Source organism: Trichomycterus rosablanca, chromosome 21 (genome assembly GCF_030014385.1).
Source record: "Trichomycterus rosablanca isolate fTriRos1 chromosome 21, fTriRos1.hap1, whole genome shotgun sequence".
NCBI lineage: Eukaryota > Metazoa > Chordata > Actinopteri > Siluriformes > Trichomycteridae > Trichomycterus > Trichomycterus rosablanca.
In genome coordinates, this window is record NC_086008.1 from 9,934,491 (window position 1) to 9,957,191 (window position 22,701).

The 22,701-nt window shown below is 40.3% G+C and overlaps 1 protein-coding gene across 1 annotated transcript in view; it reads left to right on the forward strand.

Moving 5' to 3' along the window:
* LOC134335202 (potassium channel subfamily T member 1-like) overlaps positions 1 to 22,701 on the forward strand; it is a 95,531-nt gene that overhangs the window by 52,476 nt on the left and 20,354 nt on the right. The window contains exons 8-19 of the mRNA XM_063017677.1: positions 615 to 689; positions 1,832 to 1,915; positions 8,712 to 8,806; positions 8,907 to 9,087; positions 9,199 to 9,363; positions 9,938 to 10,074; positions 14,033 to 14,096; positions 14,567 to 14,675; positions 18,235 to 18,343; positions 21,157 to 21,306; positions 21,581 to 21,816; positions 22,110 to 22,323. Coding sequence (XP_062873747.1) covers positions 615 to 689; positions 1,832 to 1,915; positions 8,712 to 8,806; positions 8,907 to 9,087; positions 9,199 to 9,363; positions 9,938 to 10,074; positions 14,033 to 14,096; positions 14,567 to 14,675; positions 18,235 to 18,343; positions 21,157 to 21,306; positions 21,581 to 21,816; positions 22,110 to 22,323 — 1,619 coding nt within the window. The remainder of the gene's footprint in view (positions 1 to 614; positions 690 to 1,831; positions 1,916 to 8,711; positions 8,807 to 8,906; positions 9,088 to 9,198; positions 9,364 to 9,937; positions 10,075 to 14,032; positions 14,097 to 14,566; positions 14,676 to 18,234; positions 18,344 to 21,156; positions 21,307 to 21,580; positions 21,817 to 22,109; positions 22,324 to 22,701) is intronic.

The window sequence follows — 22,701 nt, forward strand, 5'->3', positions numbered from 1 at the left end:
GAGTGTAGTCTCTTAGGGGTGTACTCACTTTTGTTGCCGGTGGTTTAGACATTAATGGCTGTATATTGAGTTATTTTGAGGGAAGAATAAATTTACACTGTTATATAAGCTGCACACAGACTACTTTTCATTGTGTCAAAGTGTCATTTTGTCAGTGTTGTCCCATGAAAAGATATACTTAAATATTTGCAGAAATGTGAGGGGTGTACTCACTTTTGTGATACACTGTATCTACATTTGAGGGTTCTTCAAAAAGTTCACGCACTTTGTCATTTTTATAAATGACATCACTTTTCTACAGTCACCTTCCGATGCATTTTTCCATGCAGCGTCGTACCAACTTATTAATGCCATCAGTAAAAACCACCACTGCTTTCACATCATCACATGAAAATCTTCTTCCCCTTAAAGCTTCTTTGAGCTGGTGCTCACTCACATACGACCAATTACTACTCCTCCAGCCCTCATCGTTTCCAACCAAAATATAAAAGTGTGGAAACTTTTTGTAGAACCCTCATAAAATCAGTAATTACGGCAGTTTTCATCAAAAACTGACTGTCTTCATTTGTACAGACTAATGATGGATGATTACTTTTCTAATTGTTTTGTTACAGGGGAATATTTTTGAGCAGATTTTTCAAGTCTCTTTCATCCTGGAGATGATCAATACAGTGCCATTTATAATTACAGTAAGTGCTTCATTTACTAATGGAAAAATGTATTAGATGTGAAATTCATGTTGGTGGAAAATAATGTAATAATTAATGCTTTTTAATGTCCAAAACATGGACAGTGAAATTAACAAGTAAAACTAAGCCAGGCAGCCGCTCAGGTGGCATAGCAGTACAACATGCTAGCACACCAGAGCTGACATTTTAAACTTGTTGGTTTGAAACTCAGTTCTACCATCAGGCTGGGCTGGGCGGCCACTGGAACGACTAGCTTGTTGTTCATACAGGGTATGAACAGAGCAGGGACCTTATAACTGATGCAATTACGACCTCTGCTGGCTGATTGATGGCGCCTGCACAGAGCCGATGAAAAATTCATTGATCATGGTGTGGCTTTCCGTACACAAACTAAGCCAGCAGTGACTTTGGCATAAAGCAGATTGGGTGTGGCACAATCCTTTGGAGCAGTTCGCACATTTATTCATTACAAACCCCCTATATAAACTGTGTTAATCTAAATGATGAACATTACCTTTTTGTGTGTATGTGTGTTTTTTTTTTTTACTCATTCACAATGTCGGCATATATTGTGAGCCAGGCAAGGAGTCAAATAAACGTGTAATGTGGGTGATCTAAAAAGGCAGAGAAAAAAGGCAGGCAACGCTTCTACAATGTAATAGCAATAGCAATGGTTATCAGTGTCTGAGCTCTAATGATGGCATAGCTGTCTGTGGCCTATAATCTAAAAGATCATGATTTGAAAGGAAGTCATTTTCCTATCACAGCAGTCATTATGACACTCACCAAACACAGCCATTTTCAAACACATATGTGTGAGGAAAGTCCAGTTAATGCGCTTCTTCAAGAGCATTGATCTGCCTGAGCAGTTAGTTTCACTCATACACACTCATTTTAGTGTGGTGTACTCAATAGTGCTTTGTCCAGCATTGTCATATTGGGTTTTACCATTCAAAGGGCTACATGTCTAGACTTAACCAGCCAAACTTTGTCTGACCTGTCTGGGTTATTTTCAGCGTGCGGCATTATTTTACTAATCATAATCTAGGAGTTGTTTTAAAAGTTATTGGCACAAGTTATGAGAAAAGCCACTCAGTCAATAAAAATACAGTCAGCATGTCATTTTTCCCTTTTGCTTACAGATCTTTTGGCCACCATGGAGAAACATCTTTGTTCCTGTATTCCTTAACTGCTGGCTTGCCAAATCTGCACTGGAGAACATGATTGTAAGTAATCAACCTCAGTTTAGCTCCTATTAAAGTAACACATTATTTACAGACCAGGACTATGCAGGCTGAAGTATGCTGAACAATATATAACTCACCTTCTTAATCACTCTACCAACACTCACATACACATACACACTCATACTGAGCGTGTGCAATATCTAGGGATGTCCCGATTATGTTTTTTTGTTCCCGATTCCGATCTTTAATTTTGATCCCGATCCGATACCGATTCTCAAACCGATACTTGTATTTTCTAGATATTGTCTAGATAAGAACTAGATAACACTGTTTACACAGTGCACACTTCAAGTACATTACAGTTATTCAAATTAATCCAATGTACATGTTTAACAACTGAATAGCTCTGCAGTGCTGTAGGAAAAAAATTGCCTGCATCCAAGCTATTGCTTAATGTTCTTTTACAAAATAAAAGTAAACAAACCTAGTGCAGCATTGTAGTAAAAATGAAGTGAGATAATTACAGTTTCACTTTGAACTTTATATTCAAAGAACATAATTCTGTTTAATGCAGTGATACACTAAAAATGAACAAAAATCTCCACTCACAAGTGGTGTAGCAGCTTAACTTTTGTTATCAGAATCAGATTTATTGGCCAGGTATGTGGATACACACAAGGAATTTGTTTCCGGCTGATGGTATCTCTCTAGTAATGGTACGATACAGTGTACAAGCAACGTATACATTAAACATTAAACACAAAATCACAAAATTATCCAAACTATAAGATTATATACACACAATATACAGATATGTAATTTAGCAGCATCTGAAATATTTACAAAACAGTAAAGTGCACAACATGTAGGATGAGTACTACAGTGTAGTCAGTTTGGCAGCAGATGAATATTTTTACGCTTACGTGTTATGTATTATTAGTCGTTTATTTATTTAGGAGGGAGATGGCCTGTGGGAAGAAACTGCTTTTAAATCTGGTGGTTTTAATGTGGATGGATCTATAGCGCCTGCCGGAGGGGAGGGGTTGAATGAAGTAATGTCCAGGGTGTGAGGAGTCAGTGATAATTTTCTCTGCCCGTTTCTTGGTTCTTGAAGTACAGTGTATCACAAAAGTGAGTACACCCCTCACATTTCTGCAAATATTTCATTATATCTTTTCATGGGACAACACTATAGACATGAAACTTGGATATAACTTAGAGTAGTCAGTGTACAGCTTGTATAGCAGTGTAGATTTACTGTCTTCTGAAAATAACTCAACACACAGCCATTAATGTCTAAATAGCTGGCAACATAAGTGAGTACACCCCACAGTGAACATGTCCAAATTGTGCCCAAATGTGTCGTTGTCCCTCCCTGGTGTCATGTGTCAAAGTCCCAGGTGTAAATGGGGAGCAGGGCTGTTAAATTTGGTGTTTTGGGTACAATTCTCTTATACTGGCCACTGGATATTCAACATGGCACCTCATGGCAAAGAACTCTCTGAGGATGTGAGAAATAGAATTGTTGCTCTCCACAAAGATGGCCTGGGCTATAAGAAGATTGCTAACACCCTGAAACTGAGCTACAGCATGGTGGCCAAGGTCATACAGCGGTTTTCCAGGACAGGTTCCACTCGGAACAGGCTTCGCCAGGGTCGACCAAAGAAGTCGAGTCCACGTGTTCGGCGTCATATCCAGAGGTTGGCTTTAAAAAATAGACACATGAGTGCTGCCAGCATTGCTGCAGAGGTTGAAGACGTGGGAGGTCAGCCTGTCAGTGCTCAGATCATACGCCGCACACTGCATCAACTTGGTCTGCATGGTCGTCATCCCAGAAGGAAGCTGACGCACAAGAAAGCCCGCAAACAGTTTGCTGAAGACAAGCAGTCCAAGAACATGGATTACTGGAATGCCCTGTGGTCTGACGAGACCAAGATAAACTTGTTTGGCTCAGATGGTGTCCAGCATGTGTGGCGGCGCCCTGGTGAGAAGTACCAAGACAACTGTATCTTGCCTACAGTCAAGCATGGTGGTGGTAGCATCATGGTCTTGGGCTGCATGAGTGTTGCTGCCACTGGGGAGCTGCAGTTCATTGAGGGAAACATGAATTCCAACATGTACTGTGACATTCTGAAACAGAGCATGATCCCCTCCCTTCGAAAACTGGGCCTCATGGCAGTTTTCCAACAGGATAACGACCCCAAACACAACCTCCAAGATGACAACTGCCTTGCTGAGGAAGCTGAAGGTAAAGGTGATGGACTAAACCCAATTGAGCACCTGTGGCGCATCCTCAAGTGGAAGGTGGAGGAGTTCAAGGTGTCTAACATCCACCAGCTCCGTGATGTCATCATGGAGGAGTGGAAGAGGATTCCAGTAGCAACCTGTGCAGCTCTGGTGAATTCCATGCCCAGGAGGGTTAAGGCAGTGCTGGATAATAATGGTGGTCACACAAAATATTGACATTTTGGGCACAATTTGGACATGTTCACTGTGGGGTGTACTCACTTATGTTGCCAGCCATTTAGACATTAATGGCTGTGTGCTGAGTTATTTTCAGAAGACAGTAAATCTACACTGCTATACAAGTTGTACACTGACTACTCTAAGTTATATCCAAGTTTTATTTCTATAGTGTTGTCCCATGAAAAGATATAATAAAATATTTGCAGAAATGTGAGGGGTGTACTCACTTTTGTGATACACTGTATACAAGTCCTGGATAGAGGGCAGAGGAGCACCAATGATTTTTTCAGCTGACTTCACCTGTCGCTGCAGTCTGTTCCTTTGTTGTGTTGTGGCTGCACCAAACCAGACTGTGATGGAAGTGCACAGAACTGATTCGATGGCCGCAGTGTAGAATTGTCTTAGCAGCTCCTGTGGCAGTCCCAGCTTTCGCATTTTCCGCAGAAAGAACATTCTCTGTTGGGTTTTCTTGATGGTGGAGTTGATGTTATACTCCCACTTCAGGTCCTGGGAAATGATAGTGCCCAAAAACTTGAAGGACTCCACAGTTGAAACAGGACTGCCTAAGATTGTGAGTGGGAGCCGTGCTGGTGAGTGTTTTCTGAAGTCCACTGTCATCTCTACAGTCTTGAGCGTGTTAAGCTCCAGGTTGTTCATACTGCACCAGTGCACCAGCTGGTCGACCTCTCGCCGGTAAGCAGATTCATCTCCGTCGCGAATCAGACCAATGATTGTAGTATCATCTGCAAACTTCAAGAGTTTCACAGATGGGTCACTGGAGATGCAGTCATTGGTGTAGAGTGAAAAGAGCAGTGGTGAGATAACACTTCCCTGAGGAGTACCAGTACTGACTGTCCGAGTGTGAGAAGTGACTTCTCCTAGCTTCACCTGCTGTGTTCTGCCTGTCAGGAAGCTGGTAATCCATTGACACATGGCAGGGGGCACAGTGAGCTGAGAGAGTTTGTAGGAGAGAATTCCAGGGTTGACAGTGTTGAAAGCCGAGCTGAAGTCCACAAACAGGATCCTTACATAAGTCCCTGGGCAGTTGAGGTGTTTCAGAACGTAGTGAAGGCCCATGTTGATTGCATCATCCACTGACCTGTTAGCCCTATATGCAAACTGCAGTGGGTCCAGTAGGTGTCCAGTGGTTTCCTTCAGATGGGCTAGCACCAATCGTTCAAATGACTTCATGACTACTGATGTCAATGCTACCGGTCTGTAGTCATTCAGTCCAGTTATGGAGGGTTTCTTGGGGATCGGGATGATGGTGGAGCGTTTGAAACAGGAGGGAACAACAGACAGTTCCAGGGATCTGTTGAAGATACGTGTAAAAATTGGAGCCAGTTGGTCAGCGCAGGCTTTGAGACAGGAGGGAGAGATGTTGTCCGGGCCTGACGATTTCCTGGTCTTTTGTCTCCGGAAGAGCTGGCTGACATCTTTCACACCTATCTCAAGTGTAGCCTGGGTGACTGGGGGGGAAGGTGGTGGTGGTGTTAGAGATGAAATAACAGATGCAGATGAGGTGGGTAGATTGATGGGTGTGAAGTGGTCACTTTCAAACCTACAAAAGTAGTCGTTGAGGTCGTCTGCAAGGTCTTTATTTGCATCTATGGGTGGGGGAGGTTTCCTGTAACTTGTGATTTCTCCAAGGCCTCTCCACACTGTAGCAGGGTCGTTGGCTGAAAAACGTTTTTTTCAGCTTTTCAGTGTAGTTTCTTTTAGCCATACTGATCTCCCTGGTTAGTGTGTTTCTTGCCTTGTTGTACAGGGCCCTATCTCCACTCCTGTAGGCGTCCGCCTTGACCCGACGCAGTTGTTTGAGTTTGGGTGTAAACCATGGTTTGTTGTTGCTGTATGTGCAGAAGGTTTTAGTTTGCACACACACCTCTTCACAGAAACTGATGTAAGATGTTACAGTGTCCGTCAGTTCATCCAGGTTTGCAGCTGCAGTTTCAAAAACAGACCAATCCGTGTGTTCAAAACAGTCCTGTAGTTCTAGTTTAGCCTCTCTGGTCCATTTCTTTACTGTTTTAACTACAGGCTTAGACGTTTTAAGTTTTTGCCTGTAATTTGGAATTAAGTAAATTAGACAGTGATCAGAGTTTCCCAGAGGTGCACGTGGAACAGGGCGGTATGCATCCTTAATGATGGTGTAGCAGTGGTCCAGTGTGTTGTTATCCCTGGTGGGACAGTTAATATGCTGTTTATATTTTGGCAGTTCGTGGTTTAGTTTTGCTTTGTTGAAATCCCCCAGAATTATTAACAAAGAGTCCGGATATTTTTGTTCTAATCCCGTTATCTGATCCGCTAGAGTTTGCAGTGCGTCATGCACGTTGGCTTGAGGTGGAATGTAAACACCAGCCAGGAAGGAAAGCCAGTTTTTAAAGTGCTTGTATTGTGACAATGGTTTGATGGACGGGTCTACGCAAAGTGAGTGTGTTTTGACCCTTTGGGGCTTCCATAGTGCATGGGATAGCGTGCTCGGCTCTGGCTGTCCGCTATTCGGAACAGAATAAGTTGCTCCTGACAATTTGTGAATATACCGTGTATTTTATTTCTTTATTAAGCGAGTGCATCACTACGACGCTCGGTTACATAACTAAGCCAATCAGAGAGCTTGATACTGAGATGTCGTTCAGTCTTGTAACACGTAAACTCGTAAAAGCTGTATGTTATGGTCCTGAAGTTTTCATACTGGGATTAAAAGTTATTGTTTTGTAAACCGGAGTGATCCTTGACTCACACACCATACAAACAGTAAAATTCTACAGTAATGAACGCAGCTCTGCTCCTACCGCCTCGTGAAACGCTCGCATTGCAGACATTACACCGCTGTTGGAATTGTTTCACTTTCCAATTTAAAGTATTTCCACACAGCGGACATGCTGATGTAAAACAAAAGATCGGGTTATGATCGGCATTAGTAAAGCCGATTTCCGATCAGTTAAAAATGCCTTGATCGGCCCCGATCCCGATCTGTGAGATCGGATCGGGACATCCCTAGCAATATCACCATCACATCACTTCATACTACAGTTTGGACTATAAGCTCTCCTCCAGTATTATTTAGCAATCACAAATTCTTGCCATGTTTACATTTGATAACAATGCACTTTACCATGTTTACACATATACACACACATATACATTTATATACATTTCTTCTGTTTTTATTACCCTATTCCCCGTTGTATCCTGTCTATTCTCTCCTTTTCTCTTATGTTTGGGTCCCCAAGCCTCCCAACACACATTTCAATTGCTTTTTTACATTTACATTTGTACAAATGACAAACTTGAACTTGTTCTTTTTTATTGTTCATGTGATTAGCAACAATATGCAGCTGCTCTTTAAGTTGCCTATTTTGTAGAAAGGGCTTCTTTCTTGCATGACAGACTCTAAGTCCATGGTGATGTTAACCTGGCTGGACTGTAGAAACAGTCACATGTGTTCAAGAAGCTTTTAATTTACCGTATGTGTTGGTGGTTCTTGGATAACATCTAATCATTTGGACATATTTCCTCACAGCATTAGTTAACAGTTTGGGTTTCGTTTTTGAGACCACTGTTTCATGTACTTTAAATGGGTTCTAGCCCTATTTATGTGTGCATAGTCAAATATTACGCTGTAGTCAATCATTACAAAAAATAAAAGGTGTGTGTAAACTTGTTTATATAGCTTTTTGCATCTCTAAATGATCTGCAGTATCACAATCTTACATAAAAAAGTAAGAGTGAGTCATTAATGATGAGTATTTGAGAATGGGCCAGTACTCATTCGCATGGCAGATGGTCTGGGTCAGATCCCAAGGAGACTTTGGCAAATAGTCTGTATCATTCTGAATTATGGAAACTGCTTAAACAGATTCTTGTCACACCAGTTCAGTGTATTTAATTCTGTCAGGGTATGCAAAAATGTACACATACGTTTTGTTTTTTGTCAGCGTACATACAGTGTAAAAATCATTCCCTAAAAAGGCACTTAAGTTTAACATGTGTTTTAAGTAAACCCTGGCTCTTTTTATATTCCATGTGTATCTGCACAAGAGGCAAATTTACCAATACACTAATAATGCTAAAGATCACCAGTACTTTTTTTTCTTAGCAGCTTTAATATAAGTACCACCCCTACTGAAATATTAATCGTCAAAATGTAAGCCAATGGGAGAATAAATTTTAGGAACATACTGGATTATATGGATGTATACCATATGTACCTAAGACCAGCTACACCACATCTTTTGTGCTTATAAAAGAAATAAATAACCCAATGTTGTTTAGGTTGTAGAGTTCAGACTTGTTTTAACCAAGATTAGATTTCTTACCAGTTTTGTCCAGTAGAAAACTGTGAAGAATCTTTTTTCCTCTGCAGAATGATCTTCATCGTGCCATCCAGCGCACACACTCAGCCATGTTCAACCAGGTGCTCATCCTTATCTGCACCCTGCTGTGCCTGGTCTTCACCGGGTAAGATCTGACAAATTAGATCTTTATCAGTGTCTTATCTAGATTCATACGGTTATATAAATATAAGTTTAAATGTATTTGTGCCTTTTACAATATTTAGGGCTTGTGGGATTCAACACCTGGAGCGGGCAGGAAAAAATCTTTCCCTGTTTGATTCTATTTATTTCTGTATCGTTACGTTTTCCACTGTGGGCTACGGAGATGTCACGCCAAAAATCTGGCCTTCTCAGCTACTGGTGGTCATTATGATATGTGTGGCATTGGTCGTGCTGCCATTACAGGTTGGTTATTATGCCATATCAGCTCATTTAATGCAGTTGGAATTTTTGGCTTTGTTTGGTGTAATGTATGAAGTTTTAATACTTATTCTTGGTGTTTTTTATATTGCACAGTTCGAGGAGTTGGCGTATCTGTGGATGGAAAGGCAAAAATCAGGTGGTAACTACAGCAGACACAGAGCTCAGACTGAGAAACATGTGGTGCTATGTGTCAGTTCTCTCAAGATTGACCTGCTCATGGACTTCCTCAATGAGTTTTATGCTCATCCCAGACTACAGGTAGATCCGCCATTCACTTTTCTGTGCATTTTACTCCCTTTTTCTCCTAATTTAGTGTAGCCAATCTGCTGCTGGGATTGGCGTCCAACGAGGGTGTATATTCGCCTGACACACACTCCCTCCATTGTGTGCGCAGTCCTACCAGTCCTTTCTTATTCACCCATACTTTGGTGGATTGTACACGTGAGGTCGGCTTCGTGTACAAAGAGCCATGTCCCGATCTCTGAGCTCCTCCACTGTCTGTACAGGCACCCTAGGCAATCAAGGTCCTAACACAGCGTTAATAGCCACACCACTTATTCTGTTCATTCCCACCCAGCACACTGGAACCTAATTTTGTCTGCTGCAGGCATTAGCCAATTGTGCCTGCTAGAGGGCGCCCAGCCGACCGGTAGCAGAGCTGAGATTCAAACCCAGGAACTTCAGCTAGTAGATTATCCCGCTTTTGCATTGTAAATAAATTCTCTGGACACTTCTGGCATTACTCTACATTTTCCATATTTAAAAAGAATCAAACCTGGCTGTTAGTCTTTTAGCAGGATTTAAATGTATTCCATGTGTTTGTTTTGTACAGGACTACTACGTGGTGATCCTCTGCCCTACAGAGATCGACATCCAGGTGCGGCGTGTGCTGCAGATTCCTCTCTGGTCTCAGAGGGTCATCTACCTGCAGGGCTCTGCACTGAAGGACCAGGACTTGATGAGAGCAAAGTAAGTCTCACTGCTTCCCTAACACAAATTATGAGATCAGTTCTGAATGTTTAGAGAAAAGGTTTACCTACACTTGTAAGGGACAACTTTCTGCAATATACATGTCATATCATTATGTGGCAAACGGACTCAGAATGTGTCCATCTGTGACTTTAATTTAGATCAGACAGCATTTTATGAGTAATTATTCGCAGAACTGTTGATAATTCTTTAAAGTTCACACATTTATTCATGCATTCTATATTAGCACTTATTTATTGCATAACTTAAAGAGCCAATGTGGACACCAAAACATTTCTGAGAATCAAGAACAACATTTTGATATGTTTTGTTTTATGCATGTATTAAAAACAATATATTTTTACACACACTGACAAGTTTTTATTTAATAACCCATTGCTTCTGCGATTGTGATTTTTGGCTGTTTATAAGGTCTTTTTTTTTTATTTTTTTTTTTTATTTACATTATCCTGATCAGGGTGGGTCTGGTTTTTACAGGAACACTGGGTGCAAGGCAGGAAAACACCCTGGACAGGGTGCCAATCCTAGTGTATAGGTCTGTGTAGTGTAATAGCGCACCACCCGAGAACCCACGTTTATAAAGTTTGTTTCTATTAAGTTACTTATATAAAATGTTAAATTGTGATCTGTCGACATGGTTGTTGATGCTTTAAAAATGAAAAGTGTGTCGTTGGCGAGGTTCTAAAAGCTGCTAGAAAAAGAGCAGTAGTGATGACCTGGCTTTTTCCTTTTACATTATTAATCCAGTGCTGTCAGAAAAATCAGCTCCAGTGTACTGCAGCAGGCCAAACTGCAAAACAAGTGCTATACTGACTAGAGGTTTCAGAAGAAGGATTTTAATTCCACAGTGACTTTTTGTTACATTACATTTTATTTACATTTTCAGCATGTAGCAGACACCTTTTTCTGAAGTAACTTACAATTGAGACAGTATACATCGACCAGGCATTACAATATGACCACTGACAGGTAACACTGATTATCTCTTCATCACGGCACCTATTAGTGGGTGGGATATATTAGGCAGCAAGTGAACATTTTATCCTCAAAGTTGATGTGTTAGAAGCAGCAAAAATGGGCGAGCGTAAGGATCTGAGCGAGTTTGACAAGGGCCAAATTGTGATGGCTAGACGACTGAGTTAGAGCATCTGCAAAACTGCGGCGACAGGGTCATGGGTGGCCAAGGCTCACTGATGCAAGTGGGGGGCGAAAGCTGGCCCATGGAGGCCCCACCTCGCAACTTACAGGAGTTAAAGGATCTGCTGCTAACATCATGGTGCCAGATACCACAGCACACCTTCAGGGGTCTAGTGGAGTCCATGCCTTGATGGGTCAGGGCTGTTTTGTCAGCAAAAGGGGGACCAACACAATATTATGTTATGCCTGATCGGTGTACATTGCAAGCAATTGAGGGTTGAGGGCCTTGCTCAAGGGTCCAGAAGTGGCAAGGTGGCAGATGTGTTGACCCAGCGACCTTCTGATTACTAGTCCTGTACCTTAACCGCTGAGCTACCCCTGCCCTTTTTTGTACATCAAAATACAGAAAAAAGTGTGTTCTGACTTCTGTCTGAATTACTGCAGTCTTGTTCCCAGCGGCAGCTTTTACAGGAGCAGGTTGATGATTTAAGTCATTAATACAGCCCACAGGTTTGATGTTCAGCAAATACAAATGGATGTTCTGTACCGATGATGACGTAGCTTTGGCTATGTAGTGTACCTGCAGGGCTCGGGTACACTTAACTGCAGAAACCAGGCAAAGAGGAATAACAGGGAACAGAGATGCATGAGTAATAGCAGGTTCACAGATTTATAAATCTAAAGCCAGATCCCTGATGGAGAGTGGATTGTAACTCAGAATTTTCAGGCTGTGACGGTGCTATTTTGAAAGCGTTTCAGGATGAAGTGAATTTATGAAGCACTTGCAGTTCTGTCAGTATAATGAACTGATGTACCAAAAGTGATTTCTCTTCTCCAGAGCATTCAAATTTACTCTGGGTTCAAAATAAACTACTGTATTTCCTCTCAACAAGCTTGCAATAAGTTTTTAAAGGACTGATCTTTGCCGTGTACAATCAATAGAACTTCATTTACAGTCCTGTGGAAGGAAAGAACAAATCTAGATGCCTTTTGACACAGTTCTTGAAAACAAAGCGAGAATGATGCTGCTCACAGTCATGTCAATACTTTCTAATCACAATCACTCTTGGAGATGTGCAATTTTTTGGCAGCTGTTGTACTAAACGGGGTGCAGTTGGGCTTTGATTAATGTCCACTGATCAGTGGGTAACTTGGTGTAAATTTGGGATTCTTAGGCGCCCAGGTGGCGCAGCGGGATATTCCGCTGACGCACCAGCACCGAGTTTCTGAACCTCCCGGTTCGAGGCTCGGTGTTGCCACCGGTCGGCTGGGCGCCATCTGGCGGGCATAATTGGCAGTGCCTGCAGGGTGGGGGACCGGACTATATGTGGGTGGGTGGGTCTTCATGCGCTGTGTAAGGACACTGATTTGCAGAAGAGACGCCCGTGCAGAATGCACGGACGAGAAGAGGAGGGCTGTACATGTGTAAAGAAGGCGTGGGGCAGCGGCGTGCTCTCCTTGGATGCAGGTCTGGTGTGCCTGTTAGCAGTGGAAGACAGATTGGAAGCGCTAAAAATTGGGAGAAAAATTTTTTTATTTATTAAAAAAATAAAAAAATAAAAAAATAAATAAAAAAAAAATTTGGGATTCTTCACTAAGTACTTATTTGATTTTCATCTGTGTTATCTCAAGCACTCAGGTGTGATCAGGCGTCTTTAGCCAAAGTTTTGCTCATGCTTATGGATGATAAATTCACTAAGCAAGGCACTTGGGAGGCACAGCAGTAAAATACACTAGCACACAAGATCTGATGTCTAGAATTTGTAAATTCGAATCTCAGCTCTGCTACCGGCAGGTTGGGCGCCTATACGGACAATGAACAACTGGTGATGCTGGGGCCAGTAATAAAGTTGCCAGTTTATTACTAAATGATCATGAGAATTTCATTATAAATGCATTCTTTATGTAAGCAGTGGTAGCTCAGGAGGAGGGTACTAGTAACGGAAGGTTGCCAGTTCAAGCCACCCCACCATCAAGTTGTCTTAACCCTCATTTGCTCCAGTTGTGTTTGGCCAAAATTGTAAGGTCTGCTAAATGCTGCAAACGTTTCTACTGCAAATTCTCTTTAGTCATTTCAGTTGTCATGTTGATCATCCATATTTAGTCCATTGGTCATAGTGAGATACGTTAGTTTACTGTAGTAATTTGGTTCTTTCAAGTTACCTGTCTAACTTACTTCATCTCTTTGAGTTTTAACTTTTGACTTAGGAATAAGAGCTGTCTTGATAAGAGTCTGTATGACCAGCAATACAACTTAATTATTTCTAGTTACTCATTTATATAAAGCACTCCTTGAGTGAATCAATTATTTGATCTCGAATCAAAGAATACATCTTAAACTCATGAATTAGAATCTCAGCTCTGCTACCAGCAAGTTGGGCGCCTAAGGGGACAATGATTGGCTCGTCCGTTGGGTTGGATGAGATTCCTCATAACTGTTGCAATTACGACCTTTGCTGGCTGATTGATGGTGCCTGCACAGAGACGGGGGGTAATGGAGATCAGTATGTGACTCTCCATACATGATACAGAGCCCGATATGAACTCGCCTCGTGCAAGTGAAAAAAATGGTCGGTTATTGCACACATGTGGAAGTCAGCAGCAGTAGAGAGAACGCAAAATGCAATCGGGTAATTGGATATGACTAGATTGGGAGGAAAATTGCAAAAAATAAATTCACTGAACAAACCACACAAAGTACCTAATACTGAACGTCTAATCTGGTTTCATATTCTTTCTTTCATTTATTCTAGTCTTTCATATTCTTTAATTTAATGATCTTAATCTTATGTCTCTGTAGGATGGATGATGGGGAGGCCTGCTTTATTCTCAGCAGCAGGAATGAAGTGGACCGCACTGCAGCTGTAAACACTTTTATTATTATCACCACACATACACCATCCTACAATAAAGCTTCCTGTGTCAGATTTTCATATACAGGCCCTATTCTTCTGATTATAATTCAGAGGCAAATATAAGGCATGATATTATAGCATTAGCACATGGGGGTATTTTGATGGCTTAATGGCTACTGACACTACACTAAATATTTAAGAGAGGGGCTGTGCTATAAACGCTAAGAGGGACCTAAACAGATCTGGTGCAGTGATGGTGTCAAGTCAAATAGTTTTTGTTATCAGGCTTAATTTACATTTCACATTTATATTTTATTAGCATGTATGCATGTATGTAGTAGTAGTAGTTTACACCCAATTGAAATAAAATATGAAGGTAATGTACCTCAATATTATTCTTGTATTTGTAGCAAATCTAGTAATTAATAATTAGGTGACACTTATGTCAGATTTAATACAATCATTGTTTGCTTACCCAGGATCATCAGACAATCCTCAGAGCCTGGGCTGTGAAGGACTTTGCACCAAACTGTCCTCTCTATGTGCAGATCCTTAAACCTGAGAACAAATTCCATGTGAAGTTTGCTGGTAAGTACTTCTGCCCTTACCCTTGAATTGCTCATGCTGTGCATCATCTGTCGGGATGAAAAGATATTACAGACATTAATCACCTGGAAGTTTGGCTTGAATCTATTTGTCTTATGCATTCATATTTTATACCACAAACAAGCAAAGCATAAAGCATGACTGGTGATGCTGGGGACAGTAATAGAGCTGCCAGTCTATTATGAAATGATTATTATATGTGCATACTTTATGTAAGCAGTGGTTTGTTTTATAAGGATTTCAATGTCATGTTTTACACTCTTTGGTTATATTCATGTCAGAAAATTTAGTTTTTGAATACACAAGATTCATCAGTTCACAAGTTCAATATCAAACACAGTCATGGACAATTTAGTTCTCCAATTCACCTCACTTGCATGTCTTTGGACTGTGGGAAGTAACCGGCGCTCCCGGAGGAAACCCACGCAGACATGGGGAGAACATGCAAACTCCACACAGAAAGGACCCGGACCACCCCACCTGGGGATCGAACCCAGGACCTTCTTGCTGTGAGGTGACAGTGCTACCCACCGTCCTACCCCCTAATAGAGTTGCCAGTTTATTACAAAATAATTATAATATTATATATGCATCCTTTACATAAGCAGAGGTAGCACAGCAGTTAAAGTAATGTACTAATAACATAAGGTTGCCACACCAACATTAAATGGCCTTAACCCTCAATTGCTCTACGTCTGCTAAATGCTGCAAATGTTTCTATTGCAAATCATTTCAGTGGTCATGTTTATCATCCATGTTTAACCCATTGGTCAGACTGAGATATGTTAGTTTACTGTAGTAATTTGGTTCTTTTGTGTTATCTGTGTAGCTGACTATCTTTTCAAGTTGTGAATTTTGACTTAATTATAATAGTTGCGTCAGTATGACCAGCAATACAACTTTATTTTGAGCTATTATTGAACCATTTCTTGCTACCTATTTAAATAAATCACTCGGAGTAAAACTTTTATGTAACTTAAATGACATTATGGTACATTTGAATTTCAGAAATTACATGACTAATTCTTTTCAATCTTTTTGATTAATAATGTATTACATTTGATTAACATACATGTAGAGCTGTGTTATAAATACACCTTTTAAATTTTGAATTCTACCAAGCCCTAGTCAAATTAATTTTATATTTAACATTGAAACAAAGTAAAATCTTTGACTCGATTCTGCATTTGCTAAATTATTAAAATTATTAATTTATAGCTTTGTAGCATTGTAGCTTACCTGCAAACATTTAAGCTATAATAAAACATACAAGATAAAGGACAAAACATAAGGACAAAACATAAATAAACACGAAATAAATGCTTTTATTTTTGCTATTCTTTTTAATAGTTTTTATACTTAGATCACGACAGAAATGTGAAGTCCTAGATCCTAAAACTTGTAAAGTTTTTCAGTTTCCTGATTGCATGTGAATCTGTCCTGTTTCTGTCTAATTTTAAGAAATTGTTCTATATTTGTTGTTCTCTCTCATAATTTAGCTAATTTCTAATGAACTGTCTTATGCTGCTCTCTTTGTTTTTATCTTAATTATTCTTGATGTTGATGTACTATTTTGATTTTGTACTATGATTTGTATGGTGTATGTACGTATTTGTTTTGATTATTTGTCTTATGTAAAGCGTCTTTGAGTATCTTGAAAAGCGCTATATAAATAAAATGTATTATTATTATAAATAATTCAAGTTATTTTTATTTAAATATCAATTAATACCATTCTGGCTAAACTTTTAATGTGAATTTTATACATTTTAGGACCCTTACCTGTAAATAGGTAAGGTAGTGTACTTTCTTTTTGGCAATGGGGGGGAATCTCAGTAAAATGCTACACCTGTTAGCATTACCTGGATATTGTTTGGTTTGTGTTTAACAGAACCTCATGTGATTAGTTTTTGACTCTTATTCATTATATTCCTTCATGATTAAATAAATAACACACCAGTCACTTTATGTTACACAGTTTAGCTTTTATTTGATGCTTATTTGGAATCTCAGAATGAAATACTTACACGCAGTAGAGTTTGATGAGGCACTCTCAAACAGAGTGGACTGTACCATTCAGCTTATTTATAGGGGGGTTTCCCGCCATTACGAAGGGATGTACTATTCCTGGAGCTAGAGCGGGGGGAGCTGGGGTTAGAATAGTATTGTCCTGTTATGGCTTCCTTCCATGGATAACTATGAAAGTTATTGGTTTATGATGTTTAGAATTTATAGTGTCTGTGTTTATACATTTGGGTATATTGCTGTATTGTATATTTTTTATTTTTTATGAATATTGAGTGTGAATAAAGTTACTGTATTTGTATTGACCTGAAGGCAAGGCTGAGCCTATTTCAATAAATAGATTGTTAGCAAGCCAATTAAGGCAGTTTTTCTTATGTAGGTAGTATAAGTTTTTTATTATTTTATTTTTTCATGTATTCATTGTAAATATTTGCACCTTAAAAACAGAAAAAATGAAATAAATGCTGTGTTGGACGCTGCTGCTTGAGAATTATCTGCTAAAGCCACCTTGGTCAACCTGCTAACAGCGGAAAAAATACATTACATATTTCAACACATTTAATGACACTTGTTAAAAATGCAAGATTTTATTAATTAATGTATATAATTTATTTCTATTTCATTTTTATGTTTTAAATTATTTATTAGGATTTTAGCATCATGTTTTACACTTTGGTTACATTCATGACAGAACAGGTAATTAATGGTTACACAAGATTCATCAGTTCAAGTCATTTTAATATCAAACAGCACGGTGGCTAAGTGGGTAGCACTGTCGCCTCACAGCAAGAAGGTCCTGGGTTCGATCCCCAGGTGGGGATGCATGTTCTCCCCGTGTCTGCGTGGGTTTCCTCCGAGTGCTCCGGTCTCCTCCCACAATCCAAAGACATGCAAGTGAGATTACTGGAGATGGTAAATTATCCATGACTGTGTTCGAAATAACCTTGTGAACTAATGAATCTTGTGTAATGAGTAACTACCGTTCCTGTCATGAATGTAACCAAAGTGTAAAACATGATGTTAAAATTCTAATAAACAAATCATTGACAATTTTGCATCTCCAATTCACCTTACTTGCATGTTTCTGGACTGTGGGAGGAAACTCTGCACAGAGTGGACCCAGAACGCTCCACCTGGGAATCAAACCCAGGACCTTTGAGCCACCATGCTGCCCTCTTATTTCTATACAGGCTTGGGAGTGGCACCTACAAGTGTAGTACCTCCCAATGGCTTGGCTGTTTTGCCACCCTTCTCAGACATAGCCAATCATGTCTGTGTAGACACCTGATCAGCCGAGCACCACTAAGATTTAAACCCCAGATCTCAGCACTACTGGGCTAGTGTGTTTTACTGCTGCTTCACCCAAAATAGCATGCATACGTGATAACTCTGCCACCATTTATATTTTTTTGGATTAAACATCTGCAATAAAATGCTGAAAAAAACAGCAATTGCACAATCGTGAAAATGTTCTGTTAAATGCATAACTGTGTCATATGTGGGCTTTGTGTGTTAGATCATGTGGTGTGTGAGGAGGAATTTAAATACGCCATGCTGGCTCTGAACTGTGTGTGTCCAGCCACTTCCACACTGGTAACACTACTGGTCCACACTTCACGCGGACAGTGAGTATATTTGATCGGTTTTTATTTCCTCCAGCCAGAAAGTAATTGTTCTTACACTTTATTCTCTCTTTGCCTGTTTGCTCTAACAGACTTACAGCATTTTAGTTACAACATAAAAACACCTTAATTACACTATATAACTAAAACACAATTCAGTTTACTGTGCACCAATGCAGTCAGGAGGGGGAAAAGCTTTTTTATTATCCATTCAGACTGCACTTTATTAACACCTACAGTGCTTACGTGATTCTAGCTGGACATAAAACCAGTGTTTGGATTTTGCTCTGTGCTGACCTGTATTGTGTCCATGAGCACAACACAGTGATCCTAACAAGATGTTTTTTGATAAAGAAAGACAGTTGTTTATATTTCTGATCCAATGACAGAATTGATAAATAAGTAAATTATATCTTACTAAAGTAATTAATAAATGAAAACTTATTATGAAGGGTAATAATTCTTCACAACACTACTGATTGTACATTTTACTTTCTGCCTCTAACAAGCAATTACACAGGAGCTTTTTGTCTAAGCATCTTTTTGTCTAAGCATCTAATAACACCAGAAACTAAAGACACAGGTCTATAGGTACCCCGTTTTGGTATTCCAGTCATCAGTGTTGTATGTGTAGTGCCTTGAAAAAGTATTCAGCTATGAATTATTCATGAAGTACCAGTGGTGCTATCTGTCTGAGATTTGAACCTGAATTTCAGCGGTGGTGGGCTAGCATAACATAAAAATCTTCAAAAGCATGTTATTAGTCAAATGTTTTACATTTTTAACCAGAATAAAAAGCTCATCATCTTGTGAGGTTTAAGACTATGCTAGACTGTCCACACAACAAATTAAAACTATATCAAAAAACAATTATAGATTATTATAAGTCAGTAAGTAATTATAAGTAATTACTAAGAGAGCATAAATTTGGAGGGGAGAAAAACACCTTAGTAGGCACTGAACACACCTCACAGCTCTGTTTAGTCCACTATTTAAAAAAAAGGATAATATAAGAAACTACAGCCACAATGGTTAGGTCAGGCCACTGTTCCAAATGTAGTCAATATACTAGAACGGCACTTGTTACTGTAATACCACCTGGCTGCTACTGAAAGATGTGTTAATTTTAGAAATGTCCGTGATCGGAATCAGTCTCACATAACCGATTCTGTGGCGGTCACGTTTATACGAGCGCCAAAAGTAAGCAGCAGAGGAACGACTCAGAAAACAAAACAAAGAAGGGCAAAGACGTTCAAGCTAGCAAGAGCACAGAGCCAGGAGTAAGCCAGCGTCTACTGCTATTGCAACGAAAAGACATAAGCTATTATGAAAAAATAATAGCACTTAGATAAGGAGACAGGCTTTAGAAATTGTATACAGGACCTGAACTCAAAATACACAAAGCCAAGAAGGCGTGACTTTTCAGACATTGCACTACCATAATTGTTTAATCCTGTATCATGTCACACACTCAGTCTTCTACAAGCCAATCCCAAAAAAGCAAGGTTATAAGGTTTGTCTTATAACCTAACGCACATTTTTATGTTGAGATATAAGAAGTTTCCATTAAAAGAAGTTGATCAGGGTGCCCAGGTGGTGCAGCGAGATATTCCGCTAGCACACCAGCACCGAGCTTCTGAACTCCTCGGTTTGAAAATCGGTGTTGCCATCGGTCAGCTGGGCGCCATCTGGCGGGCATAATTGGCAGTGCCTGCAGCAGATACTAATTGGCCACCGTATCTGCAGGGTGGGGGCCGGACTATGTGTGAATGGGTGGGTCTTCATACGCTGTGTAAGGACCCTGATTGGCGGTAGAAACGCCTGTGCAGAATGCAGGGGCGAGAAGAGGAGGGCTGTACACATGTCGGAAGAGGCGTGTACAGCGACATGCTCTCCTTGGATGCAATCTGGGAGGAAAATCAGGAGGAAAATGGGGAGAAAATGCATAAAAAAAGAAGTTGATCAAAAATGTGTCTGTATGCTGACATGTATAATTCTTAGAAAGAAGGAAAAAAATCGTTCAAAAAAATTGCAATTGTGCCGCTCAGGTGGCGCAGCGGTAAAAACACACGCTGCAACCGGAGCTGGATCTTGAATACATCATATCGAATCCAGCTCTGCCTTACCTGTCGAGGCTAAGCGGCTATATGAACAACAATTGGCCTGTTGTTCAGATGGGCGGGACTAAGGCCGGAAGTGGTCCTCTCTCTGTCAGAATGATGCAGTTATGACTCTCCGCACGCAACGCTAGGTGGCACAACACTCATCATTGTGTAGGTGGCAAGAGGCATTGCAATCGTTGCATCTCTAGTTGATTTATCAACCATGTCCAAGGTGTTACACAAAAATAGCCCTTATAAAAGAGTTACGAGGAAGAAGATTAATTACTTCCCAATAAAAGTTTTGTGGTCTAATGAAACCATGTTCATATTTGGAGGTGTGTGGCATAAATATAATAAGACATATGAGCCAGATAACACCATTGCTACTGTAAAATGATGGTAGCATCATGTTCTGGGGAAGCATTTTGGCAACATGCACTGCAATATGTTAAGGAATGACTGAAAAAGAAATGGTATCTAGGACAAAGACTGCTGTTTTTATATAGAAGGCTTAGGAAGTTTAAACACGCTGAGCCAAAACATACTGCCAAACTGGGGTAGTTAAAAATGTCCTTGAGTGTGTGTATACACTGTACATCACCGCTTCCCAACTAGCCTGGTGGAACTAAGAACAGTAATAATTTTTTACGTTTGATTTTATTACTACACACTGCTGGTTACTGAGTCTGATTCATTGTGCTTCTGCTATTACAGAGAGGGCCAGACGTCTCCAGAACAGTGGCAGAGAACGTATGGTCGCTGCTCGGGTAACGAGGTCTACCACATCCGTCTGGCAGACAGCAAATTCTTCGGGGATTATGATGGGAAAAGTTTTACTTATGCATCCTTTCATGCACATAAAAAGTAAGTGGAAATGGATGGCTAAGTGATGAATATAATAAATTTTGTATGTTCGCTTCACAACACTTCACAACACTTTGTAGTGACAAACCTGCACTTATGTACAAGCTAATGATGCGTTTGCGAGCCAGCTGTTAAGCTACATTAGATCCTTAATAGAAACTGAATGATGGGAACATTATTGTGCTGCAACACTTTAAATAATTAGAAATAAATGTGCAAACGTCTTATAAGCCCTAATGCACTTTTGATTCTGTGTGTATCCATGTGCATTCAGATATGGAGTGTGCCTAATTGGTGTAAAACGAGAGGACAACAAAAGCATTCTGCTTAACCCTGGCCCACGTCACATCATGGCCTCCGCGGACACCTGCTACTACATCAACATCACTAAGGAGGAGAACTCAGCCTTCATCTTTAAACAGGAGGAAAAGCACAGCAAGGGCCTGCCAGTCACAGGGCTGTACGACGCCCCCGCTCGGCTCCCCGTCCAAAGCATAATAGCCAGCATGGGTGAGTCCAGCACAGAGGCATGCAAATAAGCACAGCCAGTCAAACTGGTCAATTGTCTCTGACCCATGGCAGCGTATTTTATTATAAATAAAGAAGAAGTGGATAAATGCATCACTGAGACAATGCATTCATTTGTAAACCTATTTGCACAAAAACATTAGATTCATCCTCATTTTCTTATATGATCTAAATTCATCTAAAGTAAATTAACCATAAATTATATACTGGAAGCTATTTTTTAGGGCTTAGTACCTATGGTCAGTCTTTTTGGTTGTTTGGTTGTCCCATTGCAGGCACTGTAGCAATTGACCTGCAGAATCCTGAACCACAAGGTGACAGCAGCAAGCTAGCACTGCCCACAGAGAACGGGGCGGGCAGCCGGAGACCTAGCATCGCCCCTGTACTGGAACTGGCCGACTCTTCTGCCATCCTGCCCTGTGACCTCCTGAGTGACCCGTCTGAGGACGAGACGAACCAGTCGGATGAGGAAGGAGTGCCTGCTCCAGAGTAAGTGAAGAATGATGCCTGTGAAGGTCTAGCAAGGGTGAAGTGATTGAAGGCAATATGATGTCATCACCGTAGGTCAGTGGTTAATAACGTTTTGGCTTCTTTTAAGGACACAATAATTTAACTGCTTTACAAGACTATTCAATCTTCTAAAGATTGTTTGATTGATCAATAATTCTTACTTCAATCTTTAAAATCTGTCTGTTCATTCATCTGTTGTTCCCATTAGTGGATTTAGCCATCAAAAACACTGGCTGTAAGGTGGGAATACACTCAGGTCAGGGCAACAATCCATGGCAGGGTGTCATAAACACACCTATACAGGGACTTACTTACTCAGTCACTTACAACTAACCACTGTTTTAGAGCTGTTTTAGA